The sequence below is a fragment of the Typopeltis vanoorti genome, chromosome 7, assembly GCF_054136105.1.
Source record: "Typopeltis vanoorti isolate ZY-2024b chromosome 7, IOZ_Tvanoo_1.0, whole genome shotgun sequence".
In the NCBI taxonomy this organism is placed as follows: domain Eukaryota; kingdom Metazoa; phylum Arthropoda; class Arachnida; order Uropygi; family Thelyphonidae; genus Typopeltis; species Typopeltis vanoorti.
Window position 1 is genome coordinate 14962334 of NC_143555.1, and position 22464 is coordinate 14984797.

Below are 22464 nucleotides of genomic sequence, written 5' to 3' on the forward strand. Positions count from 1 at the left end.
ATTTTTAATTGAAACTGGCTGTAGCTGTGTCTGAGTAACTTCCATATTATCAATTGTTTCACAAATAAAATTTATGCCTTTTTATTGATTCTCGAAGATTGTGTGCAAGATTAAAACTACGTTCAGTTGTATTTAAATATAAACTAACTCCATCTTTTTTGATGGAATCGCAACCAGAATATATTAAATATGTAATGTGTTGGTGCCGTGGAGGATTGAGAAATCCAGTTTTAGAAGCACCGGGATTTTATCAACACTCCAATAAGACATCGGTGGTCTCGCATCGAGTTTTATTAATCGCTAGCATTAAAGACATTAAGAAATTGTCGTGGCAGGTCAGGAGAGAGGATTCGAGTTCATACCATACTTATTCCGAGTCTTGCCCATAAATAACGAGAGAATTTTTAAATTTATGTTCAACTAACATAATTAAATGTTCATTTGAGTAATGGTTTTCACTTTTTTGTTCCAGTATGGAAAATTAGTGGACAAACACTCGTACATTTTGGATCATACAGACATTTATGTATTAGACTGGTGTAGGAAACAAGGTAAGAATAAATGAATGGCAATATTTTGATTCCAGTAATAACGAGCAGGCGTTTTAATTCGTCTGCGAACAGACGTGAGATTTGCTTTTGAATTTTGAGATCTGTTTTTTAATGAATCTTAATTCCAACTGTTTTTCTGTTTCCTAGCTGTTGAACTTCTTTATGAACTGGCCAAAATTTACGAGGCCAATTACCCTGAAACTCTCAAGAAAGTTTATTGTGTAAATGGTAAGTCTACGATGAAGAATCCCTTGATTAATTTATGGTTTATCATTGAAGAAATTTCTGTTGTAACAAAACTACCAAATGCTTTCCCCGATGAATTCTTGAAATCTAAACAAGCGAAGATAGCAGAAGTTGCGTCTTTCAGGTATTACTTGACCAACCCTGCAGGTGCCATGATTGTCGTGCTCATGAGTACATATTAAATAGTTGACGTCAGATCAACTTCCATGAACTTTTCGTGTCAAACTAACTGTCAAAAGGATCTACTGAAGAGTTTCGTCAATAGATCTTTCTGCATACCGTTTCGTTTTGTTTTTTTACATTTTCTGTAAAAGAATGCTGTAAACAATCGTAGCACAAGTGCGGATAGATCCCCGTCCACTGTAAACACACACTCAAAACGTAAAATTTGATGCTGTTCACTTTAAGCGGTGGATGGCGATGTAGACCTGCTTCATCACTCACCAATGTTAGAAGTCTGAGCGATGCAGTTAAAGAAATCAAATTTCTGTCTTCCGCTCAAGTTCTATTCATTACTAAACAAAGGTGGATGGAGACTCATTGTTTGTTTTATCATATTTACAGAAGCTATTCAGACACAAATATAACCACGCTGTGTTTTTGCATTTGTTTCAAAGTCTCAAAAACTGTCAGTTACGACAAAAGTTTACAACGATTCTTCTTTTGACATGATGTCACACGTAGGAAATGACATAAGTATTGCTTGTACACAAATGTAAGAAGGATTCGAAATAAGAAATCTGACTTTGTAGCATTGATTTTGACGATATGCTGAAAGGTAATTGGTATAAGCGAAGCTTCATTTCTGAAGAGGATGTGAATGGAAATGGAACGATATATAATTTTGCCTTAGGATAGGAAAGTGAAAAGAGGGGAAGTGCTGTTAATGATTGGAGATGAATTGTGTCCATAAAGTGTGGAAGTTTGATAGTGCATGCACAGATTTTTAATCTGTAGGGCGTGAAGTTCAAATTAACAGGTACGCATGTCTGATAGGATGCTGTTATAGGCCAGGAATACTGATTGTAAAATGCTTAGGCAAATTAGTTTGGCATGTAAACAGATGATCCTGATGGGAGACTTCAATTACAACAACATAGGCTGGAAGGAGGAGATGGTGTGTGGGAACAAGAAGAGCGAGTTTGTGAAATTTCTGAGAGAGAAGTAGCTTTAAGCAGCACGTGAATGGAGAAACTAGAGGCTTTAAATGTTTTGGATTTGGTGATAACTTCACGAGATGTCGTTGTTAATGAGCGTGTTGACATTGCTGCCAGTTGGTGAGAGTGATCGTGAGGTACTGGTTTTCGGGAAGTAATGAAACAAGAAAAGATCACTGCCCAAAATGGACACATGTGGAAGTATAAAGCTGGTGATTATAGGAAGCTGTGTAGTCAGCATCGGTACGTTGGGTAGATGAGCTGAACGGAAAATATCCTGACAATTCATGGAAACTCACAAGGCAGTATCTGACAAAAGCAATGTATGACTGCGTACCAAGGGTTAAGGAGGAAATAGAGTAGGAATGAAATGGATGGACAGTGAAATCAAGCAAGCTGTGCTGGAAAAGAAAATGCAATGGATGAGTTATAAGTCCGTTGATGGTGATCGGATCCATGAAGAGTTTAAAGTGCAGGCTAGAAAGGTGACGAGCATAGTAAAGAAAGAAAAGGTGCGGTACGAGAGGAGATTGGCTGCTCAGGCCAAGATTAATTCAAGGGAATTTTTTTTTGCTGCATGGCAAACAAGAGGAAGAATAATTATGGCAGACTAACGTTGGTGGATAGTCATGGCAGCAGACTAACAGCTGCAAGGGATTGCAATTATTGAACGAGCACTTTCTCAGGGTATATCATACTGGTGTACATGATTCCGTGCAATATATAGGAAGCAAGTATTAGGAGAATTGGAAGTGAAAGAATCAGTTGTATCAGATGTTTGGGTTAGAGGTGAATAAAGCTGTGGGAATGGATGATATATCACTTAAGGAATGTGCACCCCCACTAGGCTATGCCTTGAACCCCAAAAGAATACCACTCCATAAGCATGGTTCTAGGACAGACGTTTCTGGTTCTAGAGCAGTCTGTATAACTGCAGTTATAGTCAAGATTTTAGAGAGAGAGGAATAGAATATTGGATTGGGAGGATTTACTTGCATTTTATGATAAGGTGACAAGTGTGGCAGATAAGGGAGCATCATATACAGTGATAATTCTTAGACTTTGCAAAATCCTAGGATATACCACATAAGTTGGGGTTACAAGCTGCAGAGGATTGGAATAGATAGCATATTGGTTAGATGGATCGGAGATTGGCTCTCTGAACAATACCAGCAAGTTGCGTATGATGGAGCAAGATCTGAAAAGTGAAGAGTAACCAGTGATGTGCCCCAGGGTTCTGTTCTTAGGTCCCTGCTGTTTAACTTCTTTGTAAACAATATATCATGTGGAGTGACTGGGGATCTTCAGTTGTTCGTTGCAAAATTAGAAAGAATTATAAGTACCACTGCCGATGTTAATTCCCTTCAGGAAGATTTGAATGGACTTTCTACTTGGACAAATGAATGAGGCTATAGTTTTAATATTAATTAGTTGGGGTACAAGCTGCGGAGGATAGAAATAGATATCATATTGATTTAGATGAATCGGAGATTGGCTCTCTGAACAATACCAGCAAGTCCAAGGTGTTTCATTTTGGAGTGCAGAAATATAAGGCTGTGTATTATATCGATGGTGCTGTACTGCAGGAAGTGGATGAGATTAGAGATTTGTTAGTGATTGTTGACAGCAGATTGAAGTTTAGAAGACATATTGCTAGTGTTGCAAAGTCTGCACATTGTAGTGCTGCTATGATAATAAACACTAACACGTAAGGAGGTGGGTGTGCCACAATATAAAGCACTGGTCAGACCACACTTGGACAATTATGCTCAGATCTGGTCATCTGGTTTTCAATGCGATGTGGAAACATTGAAGAGGGTCCAGAAAAGTTACAAAGACAATATCAGAACTTTGCCATGACATACTATTAAAATATTGGACCACTTTGTCCATATAACATAATAGCCAATAGATTCCTTTTTAGGAAATACTCATATGTGAATAGCTCGTCCTATGGCTGTACAATCCCACTCGACGCTTGGCCTGCTGGATTTGTTGCCTTCAAACGAACCTACCTCCACGGCCATACTTTCGCAATTTGGGCATTTACAATATGTTACTATCTTGTCTAATGGCACTTATCCGTCTTGTTTCTGGTTTGTTCTTTCAATGGATATATTTTGAGCTGAATGTATACAAAGAATAAACTGACTGCCTGGTTACTCCTGTTTATTCGATTCTGCAGAGGATTCTTAACTTCTTTGGTTTAGACGAGCTGTTTGGTTGAAGATGCCCAATTCGTTGTATGACGAGAGGATGCTATATCAGGTGTTTACAATCAAGTAGTGAGTTAGCTCTCATACGGAGGGTAAAAGGATTTCCTCTATTTTCTTCCCTATGCAGTTTACAAACAAATACATCGCAACTTATAGATTTGTTTCACGAGATGGTGCCGTCCCTTCCGTAAGGACCTCTAGGCGGTTTCATCATCATACGCTAAATAAATTCAATTTTGGTTTCTAACATCTCAATTGTTTGATTTGCGATCATTGTTCCAAAATATTTCAATTGCTCCACTTTTTCTGTCCCAAGGTTTTCATACTTGAATTATTAATTACTGATTCTGCCTGGTATTAATCATTATTTTATCATCAAATTGTTGACATATATCCTCAAGGTGTGTACAGGATCTTATGATAGTACTACAGGAAAAGTTACCTCATCACTAACTTCTATTAACAATTTTCCTGCAGATAAGTCTGTTACTTGTCAAGACTCCAGCATTATCAGATCTTATATTTCTGTCGTCTAAGGCACTTTGTATCGTATCAATCCACCTATATCTTGGTCTTCCTGTGGGTCATTTTGTTGCCAACCTGGCAGAGAACACTTGTTTTGCTAGATCTTTCCTCGCCCATTCTGTTTAAGTGACCATACCACCTGAGATTAGCTCTACTAACGCATTCCTGAATGCTGACAATATCAAGTTCTTTCCTAATATCCTCATTTTTAATATGATATTGCCATTGATGCCATCTGTTCAAGCCTCTAATCTTTCTCAGGACTCTCATATCTGTGGTCTCTAGTCTTTGGTCAAGTGTTTTACTTCTGTCCAGCTCTCAGATCCATAAGTTAAAACTGGTTTGAATCTCCCACTGTGGGCATGAATGTTTGTGATTATCTGTGAAAATATTAGTGTTGGCGGTAGAGGGCGTTGGTGTAGATGAAGATATTTGGAGTGGTGGAGACGGAGAGTTATAGAGTAGGTGCCATCCCTTGATGAGTCTTTAGACTCCCTGGAGGTGTTACGTATTAATACCTTCAGGGAGTCTCCTGGAGGTATTAATATATATATATATGCTCGTTTCTTTTACCCATTCATTCTATCCGGTTTGAGACGTTAAGTATTTTTCTGAGAATGGATTGTCAGCCCTTTGCACAATCTCCAATTTAAATTCAGAAATCTGGTCCTCCAAGCAGGAGGAACAGATTTCTGAATTTAAATCGCCCAGAAATGAGCTGACTCAACTATATCCCCCAGGCACTGTAGTGACGTGGTGCAAGGCTCCAGTATATTCGGAGCAACCCTAAGAGACAAAGTTCCATGTCAGGGATTCCGTCTATCTGCCACCAGGAGAGACGCGTGTGGTAGGTTGTAGCGCCCAGGACATGTAGATTTATTGCACTTGAGATCGTACCATCTTCCCCGAATCTGTCCAGTTTCCAGCTCACTCGAGTAAAGAAAATACTTCTACGATCACTAAGCGGAAGATATAGTCAAAGATCATCCTGATTTCGGTTCGTCTTCGATTTGTTGGTTGAATGCCCATCTAATGTTTCAATAAACTAGTTCATTTTTAGTTCTGCAAATCAAACTGCAGAATAACGATTTATCGATGATTGTCTGCCTTTCTATTCTTTAAAAGGGGTTTGAACTTTTCGTTTTAGCCTTAGTTTTCGTAAACTGTTTGGCTGCTTGTTCTTCATCCTTTATTGCAGCTGAGTGCGCTGTCGCGCCGGCTAAATGAGAGATTGAACGGAATGAGGCAGACAACTGCTGTTAGTTGGTGTCCTTCATCCCAACCAGTACGGAAATAAAATGATTGAGAAAGAATATCGTCAATAAATTTCTTTTTGATACTTTATTCGGTCACAGAAACAAATGTTACTAATTAACTGAAAAATCTATATTTCAGCTTTTAGAGTAAAAAAAAAAAATGTTTTGGTTTCTTGTAAGTGATTTGAGTTTTTCTTCTCTCCCGTAGTACCCTCGTCCTACAGCATCTTCTATAATATTTTGAAGGTGATCGTACCTGGCACAGTTTTTCAGAAGTTTCAGTTTTACTCGGCAGGTAAGAACATTTTTATGAATACATTTTATTTAGGAACCACCATCGTGATGAACAGACAAGAAAAGATAATGTCTCTTAATGTCAAACTGTAAAAGCATTTCACACTTCAGTTTTACAAATTACATAATGTTAAAACGAAGTCTTAGGTGGATGTAGTAATAAATATCATTAATCAACTGCAACTTTTATAGACAAAGTGAGGTTTTGTGCATAGTGGTGGGGGTAACGTGGCTTCCTTCGATAACCCCCTCCCGGATGTCTCTTAATATTTTTTTTTTCTATATGAAAATGCAGCACGACCCACTATATACAGAGTAGTAATCGATAATACATTCTTTAGCGAGATGAGACGCATTTCATATCGATCAATAAGTTCACGCTTGCAATATATTAAGTTCAAAATGGTTGCGCAAACATCACGCCTTGATGTAACTGCTTTTAAGCAAATGAAGGAATATTCACAAAATTTACACTGCTCTCTTCATTCATTCAATCATTTTACACGCCTGTACACATTTTGTTTTTATCTCCAGTAATCCATTCCAACTACATTTTCCTTATCGTGAATTCAGAACCAAACGTCACACTGCATGCTGCCCATTGGCCTCATGCAACTGTTTTCATCAGTTCTTCTTTTCCCATTTATTGTTTTATACATATTTACTTGTTATAATCATCATCAAATTCCTGCCATGTACCCTCAAGGGGTGTACAGGATATGAAAGTACTACATGAAAAAATTACATCATTACTAACTTCCTATCTACAATTTTCCTCCAAATCAGTCTGTTACTTGTCAAGACTCCAACATTATCAGATCTCATATTTCTATCGTCTAAGGCACTTTGTACCGTATCAATCCACCTATATCTTGGTCTTCCTCTGGGTCGTTTTGATGCCAACCTGGCAGAGAACACTTGTTTTGCTAATCTTTCCTCTCCCATTCTATTTAAGTGACCATACCACCTGAGATTAGCTCTGTTAACGCATTCCTGGATGTTGACAATGTCAAGTTCTTTCCTAATATCCTCGTTTTTAATATGATATTGCCATTGATGCCATCTGTTCACGCCAATAATCTTTCTCAGGACTCTCATATCTGCGGTCTCTAGTCTTTGGTCACGTGTTTTAGTTAAGATCCAGCTCTCATATTCATAGGTTAAAACTGGTTTGAACACTCTGTTGTATACAGCTAATTTAGTGTTCCGACTAATTTCTCTCTTATTCCATATGAATTTATTCAATTGACTTCCCACCATACCAGCTTTGCTGATTCTGTTGTCTATTTCTATATTTAGTTTACCATCTTCAGTAAAAATCGTGCCTAAATAGCTGAAATGTTTTACTTGTTCCACAGGTTCTCCATTCACAACACAGTTGACATTTTCAATGATTCTGCCTATTTTCATTGTCTTTGTCTTTTTATTGCTGAAATTCATACCATATCTATTACAAGAGCTATTCAATTTAGTCAGAGAATCTTGCAGACTTGTAGCGGATTTATTTAGAAGTATAACATCATCTGCATAAAGCAAAGAGCTGACATTAACATCTCCAATTTTGATATCATGTTTAATACCACTTTCCTTCATAATGTGATCCATATAGATAATGAATAACAGAGGGGATAATGTACATCCTTGTCTCACACCAGATTTCACATTAAACCATCTTCCTGTACTTCCTTCAATTCTAACTGCTGACTCACAACTCAAATAAATACTAAGTATTGCTTGATATAATGCCCCAATGACACAATACAATTCTAGCGTATTGAATAGCTTCTCTCTTGGCACCTTGTCATATGCCTTTTCCAAATCGACAAAACATGAACAGAACTCTTAGTCAAGAAACCATAGGAATATAACAATCTGTTGTAAAGTGAAAATCTGATCCTGACAGCCTATATTTGGCCTGAATCCAGCTTGTTCTACACCAAGTTTTTCTTCCACAATTCTTCTCAACTGTTTCTCAAGTATACTTGCATAGATCTTGCCAGGAACACTCAGTAGGGAAATACCTCTGTAATTCTCACATTCATTTTTATTTCCCTTTTTATATACGGGTACTATGAGAGCTCTACTCCAATCATCGGGAATTCGTCCCACTGTCCAGGCATTCTTAACTATGCAGTGCAGCCACTGTAAGACTCTTATACCACCATACTATAGCATTTCTTGTTGAATATCATCTACTCCTGCTACCTTTCCACATTTCAAGCCTTTGATCGCTTTTTTTCTACTTCAAGTATGGATATGTATTCCTGACTGCATGCCTGGTCAGTGTTTTTTACCACTGTGCTGTCATCGCTGCTTGTTTCATTTAGCAGTTTTTCAAAGTAATTACTCCATACTTCAAGGATATCTTTTTCTCCCGTTTTCATGTCACCTTTATCATCTCTAATTCCTTTTACAGCACTCTTTCCTCCTTTCGTAAGCTTTTTCAACAACCTCCAGAATATCATACCACCTTCTTGATATTTATTTTCTGTGTTCTTACCAAAGTCTTCAAATGACTTTTATTTAGCTAGTTTTGCACAGTGTTCAGCTTTCTTACATTTGTCCAGTGGCGGCTCGTGAAGTTTTAACTGGGGGTGCTGCCTATACAAAATAATTTAAAAACATTTTTTCCCTAATTAGTAACTAATTTATTAATAAATAAATATAGATTTATTTATTAATAAATAATAAATTGGTTACTGATTCGGAAAAAATTTTTTAAAATTTTGTATGGGCAGCATCCCCACTTAAAACTTCACAGCCCGCCGCTGCATTTTGTCTCTGCATTTTCTAAGGGCACAAGCTGACTTATTTGCCAGGAACTTTTGATATACTTTCTTTTCCTTCACTGCCTCTTTAACTTCCTGTGTCCACCAGGAAGTTCTGATTTTTTTATCCTTACAGACAACCTCACCACATGCCTCTCTGGCTGAATCAATCAATGTTTTCTTCAGAGTTTGCCACTGAATCTCCAAGGTTTGATTCCTGTTCTCAAACGCTTTCATTTTCTTTTCAATAATCTTTCTGTATCTGAGAGCTGCTCAACTTTTATTCGCTTTAAAACTTTCTTACATGTTATTCTTTTCAATATGAAATTCAATTTTATCCTGCTCAAGACAAAATAGTGATCACTTCCAATTTCAAATCCTCTGTACACTCTGGTGTCCTGCACCAGGGAGAAAACATCACTATCAACAATAACATAGTCAATGAGACTTTTCTTATTCCTTGCCTCTTCTCTCCATGTTGTGCACATTTTTATGTTGGAACATGGTGTTAGTAATAACAAGTCCATGTCCTGAGCAGAAATCCAACAGGAATTTGCCATTATTATTAGCTTTGCTCTTTTCTCCAAATTTTCCAAAAATATTTTTGTATGTCTCGCAATGATTTCCTACTCTGCTCTTTAGATACCCAACAAGGACAACTTTTCCTCTTTTTTTTTTTATTGTCAGTTGCTTTCTATTTTTTCTATGGGACCAATAGGCATAAATAAGTCTCATTGTCCAGTTCCCCATTCTAAGATTTGCCCCCATCGCTCTACTTGAGACCGCCTGCCATTCAAGAAGATTAGTTTCGTATTTTGTGTTCAGTAGTATAGCTACTCTTCGTTTCCTTGATTGTCATTGCCCGAATATAACATTTTGTATTTGTTGCTCAGAAAGATCTCGCCAGTTTTGTCTTTTTTGTTTGTCACCCCTATTATGTCAATTTGGTACTTATCCAATTCCTCAGCTAGCTCCATTTCGTTGCCATTCAGGCTTCTTATGTTGATAGTACCGATCTTCAACCCTGATGTTTTTAGGATTTGTTCCAGAGCTAACTTTTCGCGGTTAACCCCCTGGCGAAAATAACGGGGACCGTGTTTAGTCGGGCGACGTCCTAGCTGGTACGTAATTCTGTCATGTTGTAAAATCACACCGAATAATACAATTTGGTCGGCTAAATTCCAAATATATTTACTTGTGTAATAATTGAATCTTTTTTATAATCAGAGGTTGGAAAATTTCTTCGTTTTTATTAACTTTTTTTAGCTGTTTTTGCGAGAAATATAATTTCTGGCGTATTCCTTTTTTACTTTCTTATGGCCTACGTTCGTTTCCAGATCAAATATAATTTAGACGCGACATCATGTAGGGTGATTCCTAGTCTGATTTTTGTACTAGGGATGAATGCAGTATATTTATTATGCCATCGACTTTAAAATATCAGAATTTAAATTTATCTTTAATCGTCACATGATAAATTACAACCTCTGTTTCTGAAAGTATTATTATTACGGGCAACTCCAAGTAGTCCTTATATTCATCGAAGGAGATCCTAAACATATCAAGAACAACTATTCGACATTCGCACAGTATCGATCATAACTTTGCTTTGAATTCATTCACAGTCATGGCACCCACAACAAACTCTGGCAGCTTATTCCACTCATTCACCACTCTAAGTAAAAACACCTAGTTCTAACACCCTTGCTAACTACACTGTTCCTCAGTTTCCATGGATGGTCCGTAGTTCTCCAATCACCAGACCTGTTCTGAAAAATTTCCTCTGAATTAATCTTGTAAAAACCCTTAAGTAATTTTAATTTCTCAATCATATCACCCCTTTTCCGCCTATCAACCAATTTCTGTAACCCACAGATCTTCAACCTGTTCTCGTAAGGTTCGTTCCATACACCAGCTATCATCTTGGTCACTCGACTCTGGATCCTCTCTACCTTCTCTCCATCAAGAAGAAACCCAGGGGCTAAATCTGGGCATAGTAGTCAAGATGGGGTCTTATCAAGGCTCGATACAGAGGAACAATAACTTGCTTGTCTCTGCTCATCAAAGTATTCTTCAGTAAAAGTATTTCCTTGAATATTTTGTGTATCACTGCTGTGTTTTCTCTTTTGAAAGCCATTATAGTTTTTCTTCACTTTAGATATCATGTGGTATTCTGAGATTTCGTTTAATAATTATACTCATATTTTTTAAATCGTCTTCTGTTGTAGCTGATAGTTTTGATCTGCACATAGTTTCTTTTATTTGTGGATTTACTTGTGTCCCCAATGGGTTGTGCTGTTTCGAGATTGCATACTAAACGTGTATATGATTAAGTACATCCATAGATGTTTGATTGCTACTTTATTTGCTACACACACACACACACACACACACACACACACACACACACAAATCTGCTCATATTTTAAATTCGTATCTGTATTTTATTCTTCTGGTAGTTTGCCTTCTACAATATTGTTTTATTTCTCTTTTAACATAAGCGTATATTTTATGCCCTGAATTTAGTAGATTTATTTATCTCTAATTTAATTTTAATTTCCAAAATACCTATTTCCAAAATCTCTGGCCAGATGAGAACAATGAATTAAAATTTTATAAGACAAAGAATGACCTAATAGAAAATATCGCAATGTTAGAACTGAAAACAATAAAGAAGATGAAAAATAGGAAAACGCCAGGAGAAGACAATATAAATATAGAACTATACAAAAATGCAGGTGAAAAATTTAATGAAAGACTTATGAAATGGTTTAATATGGTTGGGATGTCCGGAAAGATCCCTAACTCTTGGAAAAAACACTAGTTATCCCAATCTATAAAAAAGGAAATAAAGACAATTGCAATAATTATAGGGGAATTAGCCTGCTGAATACAGGATATAAAATATATGCAGGAATATTAAAAGAGAAACTAAGCAGCATTGTAGAAAACAAATTACTAGAAGAACAAAATGGCTTCCGAAAAGGCCGATCCTGCATAGATCCAATTTTTACTTTAAAATTATTAATAGAAAAGAGAAGAGAATTTCAAAAAGAAACACACGTGGCGTTTATTGATTATGAAAAAGTCTTTGACAAAATTAGTAGACAAAAACTGTTTAAAATATTAACCGATTTAAACATGCCAAACCAACTTTTACAATCTATTCAAGAAATATATACAGGAAATAAAATAGCAGTTAAATTAGAGCACACCTCAGAATGGAAAGATATATCAAGAGGAGTACGACAAGGATGTACCCTCTCACCTCTGCTTTTCAATATATATATAAATGAAATATTAACAATCTGGAAACAGCATAACCCATTTGGTATACAAATGACCCCGCAAATGAAGACAGATACACTACTATTTGCAGATGATCAAATAGTATTAGCTACATCAGAAGATGACTTACAAAGATCATTAAATGATATCTCAAAGCAATATAATATGACAATATCCAAAATACAAAAACAAAAATAATGGCATTCAAAGGAGAAAACCCAATAAGGAGTGATAGATAATAAAATACTAGAACAAGTAAACACTTTCAGATACTTGGGATGTGATCTATCATACGAAGAAGAAAAAGACAGACACTAAAATATCAAACTTTGTCAAAGTAAATGGCATAATAAATAGTATATTTAAGTCATCCCTGGTACAAAAACACACTAGAATCAGACTATATAATGTCTTGTCAAAACCAACTCTACTATATGGAAGCGAAACATGGACCATGAAAAGGAAAGATGAAAAACGAATTCAAACAGCAGAAATGATGTTCCTCAGAAAAACAGCTGGATATACCAAGTGGGACCACAAAACAAATGAAGAAATCTTACAATCCCTGAAAATAAAATCAATTAATTACTACATAAGACAGTATAAACAAAAATGGCTAGAACATTTAAATCGAATGGACAACAGCAGACTACCAAAAATATTATACAGATACAAAATAAGTGGAAAAAGAAGAATCGGAAGACCAAGAAAGAGATGGCATGAGACCGGAACAAGCCACATGGCCTATATTCCATGTTAGGAAGAAGAAGAAGAATTTAATTTTAAAGAACTTAGAAGCTATACTGCCTCTGCTTGGCGAAAGTAATCATGTTGTCTTGACCCGGAAGAATGCAAGATATAAGGAATTTTTCATTACTAACGGATCTATGTGGAATTACAAAGCAGGCGAGTATGACAAGCTTGAGTCGGCTTTCAGCAGAGCAATGGCATAGGAACTTGAAGGGAAGAGATGTTGTTGGTACATGGGAGGTGTCAAGGGGTATTTGAAGAAAGCAGTATCACGCTATGTACCCAGAGTCAGAAGGATAAATCAGGTGGGTATTATTATGGGCGATTAGCATCATTAAGTAAGGGTTGCAGCAAAGAAAGTTGTGGAGGAAATATAAAGAAAGGTGTTGAGCGGTACAGAGCACAAGAAAGAAGAGTGACCTTGTATAGTCAGGAGGCTTGGAGGTGATTGGGGACTGAGAGTTAGTTTAGGTCCATATTGTGAAGGTAGCCAAAACAGCACAGCACATTATGTGGTTATTGAAGAAACACTGACAAGCTGGGAGGGAGGGAGGGAGAGAGAGGTTATTGTTGCGTATAAAAGCTTGAATGAAACCACATCTGGACTATTGCACAAAGATCTGGATTCCGGGGGCCAAATTCCCTATGAGAATAGAATGATGGTGTGCGCAGGCTTCAAAATAAATCCTGAAGAGTTCTTTCGCTATGGGGAAAGTAAAAGAAGGGACGACTTCAAAAGGTGCTCATGATATTAGTGCAATTTTTCGACTATCAAAGCACTTTAAAAAGTGCTTCAATAGGCAAAAAAGAGAACACGTCAAAGAAGGATAAGTTTTTAAAGGGGTTTTATAGGATTGACACAGAAGACTTGTCTGTACATAGCAGGAAGGGAGAGAACAAGAGGATTGCCGTTGAAACTGTAAGAGTGTTAAACTTGATTTTTTTGTTTGGAAGGTTGTGAATGGTTGCAGGAGGTGCTTGTAAATGCTTCGTCAGTGAGAGTTTAAGAAGATGATAGCGTTGTGTGAATAATAGATCTCTCGCGATGTGTCTACTGACACCATGGGGATAACCTTCATAATACTTGCTCTATAATTATTGCAGTCATTTTAATTTCCTTTTGTTTATAAATTTAGTATAAATAGCTCTTTTGTTAATTCCAAACCTTAAGAATTTCGATAGCCATTCATTAAATTATCTGCATTTTAGCTCCGTATTTATTTTGTAATCTTTTAGTTTATTTTCCAGTTCTAACATTGCGATAATTCAATGTTTGGTTATAAACAATCCAGAGATTTTGAAAGTAGTTTCCTCACTTCTGTCTTTTTTTTTCTTTCATTTTTTTAAAATTTTTTTCATCAATAAAGATGGCCAATACATCTTTATGTATTGGCAAAAAATATTTCCTATTTCCCAATCATTTGGGAGAGTACCTGTGAAAAGAATATTATTGAAAAGCTTGGTTAGTTGTTTATTTAGATCAGTTCAACCATTGTTATAGAGCTCTGAGGGTATTTCGTAAGTTCCATTTCATAATACCAAGATGCCAAGATTGAAATCTTGGCATCTTGGTCTGTTTTTTTACATATCGAAATAAGTTTTTCTCTGATGGAATCAGATACTAGATTAAAATGAGCAAAACATCAACATTTTCAAACTTTGTGTTGAGAATCTTTCATGCTGAGAGGCGAGGTGTAGTGTTAGATAATCTATTTAATTGTAGAGTAAATAAATTTGGAGTCGCGACGTAAATGCACTCCAGTATATTTGCACACTTTATCTTTCAGCCAATCTATTTTTGCATTTCGGCACATCCTGTCTAGTTGGTTTTTGTAGGCTTATGTAATATATTCTATTTTGCCCATTATTTAGTTGATTCATGTTCTCTAGACTGCCTTTTCTGCTCCCATAATTTCGTTATCAAGTGTTTTGTTTTAGTAAGTCGCTCAGCTCTGCTGGTTTTATTTTTCATAAAGTTCCATTCATTTCAAGCATTATCTTTTCTCCTTTTTTCATACATCGATTTCTCATTTTGCATTTTTAAGTGTTTGAAATTTTTATCCGACTTTGCCAGAAAGCTCATCTGTTTCCACTTCAGCACTACTAAGGGCTTAAAATTCAAAACAGGATTTCGCGTTTGCGAATAGAGTCTGGTGAGTCGGTTATCACAGGATCCATTATTTCTCGTGCACAACCAGCTTGAAATTTTCTTCCATGGAAAGATTTATCATAACAGTACTTAAGATATTTTTTCAGTTAGCTAGTTGAAAATTGACTAACTTCTCATGTCCTCGAACATCTTCCATTCTCTTCACCTCTGTGCACCAACGATTCTGTAGGCAAGGTGTTAAAGAGTCTTCCTATATCTTTATGGTGGAAGGCTATAGAAGACATTAAAATCCAATGGTCCGTGTGAAGGAGTGCTTTGCCTTCATCTGCGTAGGAGTTGGACGAGAAGAATGATCAATACTTAAGGTAGAAAATGTCGTCAAAAACCTGAAATGTGGAAAGACAGCTGGAGTGGATGATACTGGACCACGAATGCTACTCAAGTATATGGAAGTGTGAAAGTCTTTTGGTTACAGTGGATGCACTGCATAATTCATGGTGAAGCCAATGAAAAAATAAAACAAGCTCTTTCGGCACAGTTTTTAATGAAGATGGCAAATTAAATATGGAAACAGATAAACGAATTAGCGATGCTGCTACAGAATGAAATAAACTGGGGAAATTTATGTGGAATGTGAGAGAAATTTAGTCAAAGCACTCAACTAGCTGTGTGTAGCGATCAGAAAGCGGGGGTTAGAAATAAAACATTTGATCAAAGACTGAAGACCCCCCCCCCCAGATATAAGTTCTAAAAAAGATTACAGAAACAAAACAGATGGCAGAATTATATTAAAAGGAGGATATTAAGAAGGAATTTGAGAGAAAATGTGTGAGAGCAAAGCTAACTCAAATAATATCGTAGCTCAAACAGAATGGGAGAGAAAAGATAGCATACGAAGTGTTTTTGTTGGGATCGCAGGAATAAAAAATCCGGGACGGCCAAGGTCTGAATAGATTGATACAGTAAGAAGTGCCTTAGAACAGCACTTCCCAAACTGTGGGCTGCGGCCCTTGGGGGCCGTGAAATAATGAAAACAAAAAATTTTAAAAGTTTTAAGACTAAGTAGTTTTTTTTATCTTAAAGAAACGTATTTAACTTTTATATTTTCATGTAAAAAATCACACATTGGTGTTGGTTGACAAATTTTGTTTCCTGCGTATTTCGGCGCTTAATGAATATTAGTAAATCTATGCTTATTCATAAAGTTTCAATTTCAAAGGTATTGATAAGAAGCACAAAACAGCTTACAAACGCAAAATCTTGAATATAAATTCAATAAATATTATAATAATGTCTGTATTACGATTTTTTTTTTTCGTTGGGGGGTCGTGAAATATTTTAATTTTTCCAAAGGGACCTTTACATCCATAAGTTTCGGAAGCACTGCCTTAGAAGACATATAAGATTGATAGTGGATTCCTGGCAGATAATCGATTAATTTGGAGGAAATACTGTTACCAGTGATGTACTTTTCCATGTAATGCTTTTTTGTGTTTAAACGAGAGATTGAAATTGCCTTTAATTGGCTTTAAACCGATACAGAAATGTTATACGGAAAAATATGAAAAAAGAAATGACAAGTTGATCGTTTTTGTTTCTGCTAGGGAGAAACAGCTTACATTGATCTTAATTTAATCAAATGATATCTAAGCTGTATAGTTTTTAGAAAATGATGATAATATCCCTTATCAATCTTCAGCATGAGAGGTTTGGTGTTGTACTACTTTTAAAACCTTAAAACACATTCAAGTCCATAAGTCGAATTGTATCAGTACTTTTGGCTAAATATTCCTGGCCCTTTGGTTCTCATCAGATAAAAATCCAAAATACATCCGAGTAACTTGCGCGTGTAGGCTGAGTATTTTCCAAGTGAACTGTGGATCGCCCGAATTTCATTTAAGATTCCCACACAAATTATGTCCATAATGGATTATGAGAAACGCGAAGTAATATTCGATGCACACTCATTGAGGAACTGGACAGCAGTGGAGGGTCTTCACTCACCCATTTATGAATAGACAAATAAAATGGAATCGTAACAAAATCCTAACCAACCAGTTTTCCGAGTTCTAAATCTTCTTTTCCATCGTTTTAGCCAATATAATCGCGTATTTAATAAGCTATTAGTGCTGTGTTTGGTATTAAAGTTTTCTCTCTATTCGGTTTCTATTTGCAGATAAATCCAAAGAGGTGCTACTAGAAGACATCGACCCTGAGATATTGCCAGCATATCTTGGTGGCAGTAGACTAGATTCCAGTGGAGATACATTCTGCTCTGCGCTGGTACGCATTGCTTTCATTAAAAATAAGTTTGTATAATAGAAAGAACTTAAACAGAATACTGTCTCATATATTCACTATGATAATTTCATCACTAACCAAAATGTTTTCACTGCCCTGATTATTCCAACTGTCTTTCTCCCAGATAGGAAAAGGAGATAAAATACCAGAAAGTTTTTACCTCCAGAATGTGAAGATGAAGAACTTCCGAAGTCCAGAGATGACTCACATCATTGTCCCGAACAGGTCTGTCTTCCCAGTTCTGTTGGCTGTGGACGAGCCAGGCACGCTGCTCTACTGGGAGTTCCAGACCATCGATAAGGATATCGGATTCGGTCTCTTCTTCAAAGAAGACATCGAACACGACAACGAGGAGATAATCGGAACAAAGCGGTACGACTGCAGTACCGGTCCTGAGAAAGGAGAATATTACTGCAAAAAGGCTGGATCGTGTAAGTTTTTTTTTTATGTATTTTTAAATTAAATTTCCATTTACTTTAAGCAATAATCTACCATCACTTACTCCATCTGTTTTAAGATGTTAAGGTACCCTTTTAATATTGTTGTGAAATACCCATTCTTTCATGCATCTTCTTACGTAAAGAGTGATTTTTAAACATGCTGGAGTCGAGAAATAATTTTGATCTTTAGTTGTAACTACACATGCGTCAAGTTCATGCAGTAATTTTTTGTAGCCGTCCGAAGTAAAATTGTCATAAATTTGAAGGTTACTCTTATCCTTGGGTTAGGTTAAAACGTAGAAGGTGGGATGCATTTTTGTCCAAAGGCCGTCAAGATTTTGTCCCTTAATCTACCGAAACCGCATATCTCGCCCACACCAATATCGCCTACCTTTTCATGGGATTAATTTTTACTACCCCCAAACGCAAGCTATTTCTAATGAAGTATCACTCAGACAAAATCTAACTCGCCCATTTTTGACGGCATTGTCTTAACTTGAATGGATGTCCCATCCCATCCGTTCATAAAATTTAAAAAAAAAAATAATTTCCTAGTACCCACAGTCCACAAACCCTCAATCTCTCCTTTTCATCATCATCGATACATCTGTAACCACTCGAAAACTAGGTGAATATTTGTAAGTGGAGGTTTCTGTGGTTTAGAAGTTCATAAGGATATTCCAGTAATTGGACCACTTTTTTTTTTTTTTATTAAGCTGAAAGCACAAAGAAATAAAACCCGATAAGTTTCGTAAGTCGTTTGACTTGCATCTTCAGGGGTAAAAGGTAACTGAAAGTTAAAACAACAAAAAAGAGATTAACAGTTCATACTACACAGTTGTAGCCGTCTGACTGTTTATAAAATTAAAAAATCAAAATGCAGATTCAAAGCAGTGCTGGGTTTAAACAATGCTGGATGATGCCACGTTCTGTTGTTCACGTTCATAATGTCCGAGGTATATTTTTTTTATTAAAGCTGACCAAACTTGGTGGAGGATAAATCCTTGATTTTTATTGCATCGTGTTGGTATTTTAAGCATGTTTGCAGCTTTTTAAATTTCCTCATGTAACAGTTTTTTTTTCTATGTACGACATGTTTATTTTCTGCTAGAGTACATTGTGGCCGGTGGAAGTGGTATGGAAAGCTAGACCTGATTTGTGTTCTATTCTGTTTTGCACATCCTTTTGGTGTTCGTTCATGCGAATTTCCCAAGATCTTCCTGTCTGTCCTACGTAGCAGATGCCGCAAGAACAATAAATTTTATAAACACCTGGTTTTTTAATGGATGATGGGGAGGTTTTCGGGGGGATGTAGAAATGTTTTCCAGCGGCAGAAAGGCTACTTTGATGTTATGTTTGTTTAGTAATTTAGCCATCTTGTCTGTAACATTCTTGATATATGGAAGCGTGATGGCATTTTTAAAATCTTGTTTCTGTGGGATGCTTGTAGGAGGTGTGTGGAGGATTTTTTTGATAGCCTTGGGTTCATAAACATTTTTGTTTGAGTATCTGTGTTAAATATTCCAATTCTTCATTTTTCTGTGCTGGAAATATTATAAGCTCTATCCCTCAGGGTTTTTATTATACCTATTTTTTGCGCAGGGTGGTGGTGTGAGGCCGCATTAATAAACCTTCCTGTGTTGGTGGGCTTTCTATATATTGAGAAAGAAAGTTTATTATCCGTTTCATTGACTTCTAATAATGTCTAGAAAAGGCAGTTTTCCGAGTTTTTCTTGTTCTAAAGTAAATTTTATATTTTTATGCAAATTATTTAGGTAATTTTTGAAGGCAATGAGTTCATCTGTTGTTCCTAGCCATATGATGAATATATCATCGACATAGCGTAGCCATATTTTTGGTTTTTTGATGATAATTGTTCAAAGCATTATTTTCAAATTTTTCCTTAAATAGATTAGCTAAAGCCGGAGAGAGGGAAGAGCCCATAGCCAGGCCTTCTTTTTGTTCCCAAAATTTGTCTTGAAACGTGAAAAAAGTATTATTTATACGTTTATAAAGATCTACGATGTCCGGAGGAAAAATGTCTTCCAGGAGATTCACAGTTTCGTTTTTTGGAACATTTGGCTGATATCGTCCAAACTTGTTAAGATGTTTGAAGATCCAATGTAAGTATCTTTACCTTCTCAATAAAATGTGCACTGTTCTTGATGAAAGAAGATGGTTTTCCTGTGTGAGGTAAAATCATGTTTTGCTAAATTAGAGGTCGGAGAGTCCCTTCCGTCCACTATTGGTCTTAAGGGAATACCTATCTTATGAATTTTTGGTACACCATAAATTCTTGAACCTAATGGGTGTTTTTGATTTGTGGAGTTCTTCAGTCCAATTAGGCATATTTTTAATTCGATCATTGATTGTATTGTGAGCATGCATGTGGAATCACTTTCTGCTTGAAGAAGTTGTCTCACAACAGTCCAATAAATGCATTTTCATTCCTCTTGTGAGATTCTACTGCTACCCAGTCAATATTTGAATAATTCAAGTTTCCCCATGATGATTTCTTTTCGTACTCATCTTTTCTATTTGATGCATTTCTTCTCACTTGCAACCGATCCACCATATCTGTAACAACACCCCACTATCTAATTGATCTTGTTAGATTCAAACTCACTGCCACATGAAATACAGTTAGTAGTAGCAGTATTATAATTACAGGTCTCAACACTCGCATGGATTTAAGTCATGAGACTTAAATCCATGCTAGACTATTAACAGCACGCCCCCTCCTTTATCTGCTGTATCTTTTACAGTCGATACTATTTAATGTCTGCTTCTGATAGCCAGGTCTCACTAATGCTCACAATGAGGTCCCAATATACCAGAGCAGGGACTCTACCCCTCCTTAATTAATAATGCAATCCTATATCCTACAACAGCTTCAGCAAAGTCCAAAAGTATCGCAGTGTGTCCATTCCTGTTGTCTAATTCAACTGTATTAAAAATGTTATCGTTACTCAAATATGACTGTGCTGTTCTTTGTGAAATATATATTCTGTCAACCTATTTCTGTATGCGAACCCTAATGAACTGTTCCCTTATCTTCACCACCCAGAGATATTGACAGGTCGATAGATGAACACATCTGTCTTTGTACCACCCTTGTGCAATGGAATTATCAGCACGGATGTTGATTAAACTGAGGTGTAGACTTCATCAGTCCTCATTGCCTTATTAATGTTCCGTTCAGGCATCAGTTGCAGTGCGAACACCTCATCCAGCGAAGAGGAGCATTGAACACCAGATTGGTGGCTCTTAGCCAAACGGACACTCATTTGGTGAAACGTTTTCTCTCTTCTGCGATCCACATTCAGTAGATAAAATGGATATCGAAAATCTCCTTCTGCAAGGCTTAATCGTGGCAAGAGAATTGCTATTCGTTTCAGAAAAAAATTAATGGCAAAATAAGATGCTAAGTGACAAGGATCGGATTTTATAAACTCAATCCCAAATCGACACACTACTATATTTCTTTTTTTTTTTTTAATTAATAATGCACGTCAAATATGAATGTACAGCAAATTTGAGCCTTTTTGAAAGCGTTGCATTGGAGCAGTTTTCTGTAAAATTAGGTCTTCGTAAACTGAGCATTTTCATGTCTTAAAAATAATGAAGTTCATAACATTTCAAACTGTAATTTTCTTATTTCCAGATATCTTACAGTTCGATAATTCCTACAGTTGGATTCGGCAAGCAGATGTAGCGTATCGAATCGACCAATACCGTCCAGAACGTCTTTAATCTAAACCTCATGGAACAGTCTGAATTCCGCGAGATAGTTTCACACTGTTAAGGCGAAGTGCGACAAGATAGGACCTTAAGAACTGCGAATACTTCAAGTAGTCTCACAGAAGTAAAACTCCCGATGTCATCGACCTTCGTGTAACTACTCAGTGCTGCCAGTTTTAACGAAATATATTTTTAAACCGACTGTTTATTCTTCTATTTTGTATTTTAACAAACTTTCATTAAAGAGTTTATGTATTGTGACGGATGACTCGATAAAGACGACTTGGTGAGCTTGGTTATGTCTTCCTAACCCACATTTGCCCAGTCTTGTACTAACACAAATACTTCGTGAATAGTTAGGAGAGGGAAAAGGTCATCAGATGGCCAAGGAATATATATACACACGCACAAACAGCTGCTGATGAAGATTAACCACGAAACCAACTTCTCTTCCTCAGTTCCATTATTATTATTTCTATATCGATTCCATATACGAGAAGTAGGAAGACGTGTAGCAGTGCGAGTGATGGTTGGGGAAGAAATTTAACTATAGTGAATACTTCATAAGGAAGGCTGTTCTAGGGATACATAAGAAAAGCAGCTGACCAGCTAGTTCTCATTTAAAACAAAGTGGAGGAATGATGGTTGCTAGTTCATTGGTGGCCATGAAATACATCTAGCACAGTGCTTCCGTGAGATAAAAGTTGAAGTCTGTAAGGGAGAATTCTATGAATCGAATTCTCCCTTAAAATCGCACACCAGTTAAGCGTAGCTGGTGTGCGATTGATATAAATGAACGCTTAACCAATACGATGTAAGAC

The 22464-nt window shown here is 36.5% G+C and overlaps 1 protein-coding gene across 1 annotated transcript in view; it reads left to right on the top strand.

Moving 5' to 3' along the window:
• Positions 1-21932, top strand: part of LOC150104501 (SEC14-like protein 2) — a 49442-nt gene extending 27510 nt beyond the window's left edge. The window contains exons 8-13 of the mRNA XM_090395675.1: positions 473-551; positions 699-779; positions 6160-6246; positions 17338-17444; positions 17587-17893; positions 21567-21932. Coding sequence (XP_090251801.1) covers positions 473-551; positions 699-779; positions 6160-6246; positions 17338-17444; positions 17587-17893; positions 21567-21655 — 750 coding nt within the window. The 3' untranslated portion in view covers positions 21656-21932. The remainder of the gene's footprint in view (positions 1-472; positions 552-698; positions 780-6159; positions 6247-17337; positions 17445-17586; positions 17894-21566) is intronic.
• The last annotated feature ends 532 nt before the right edge of the window (positions 21933-22464 follow it).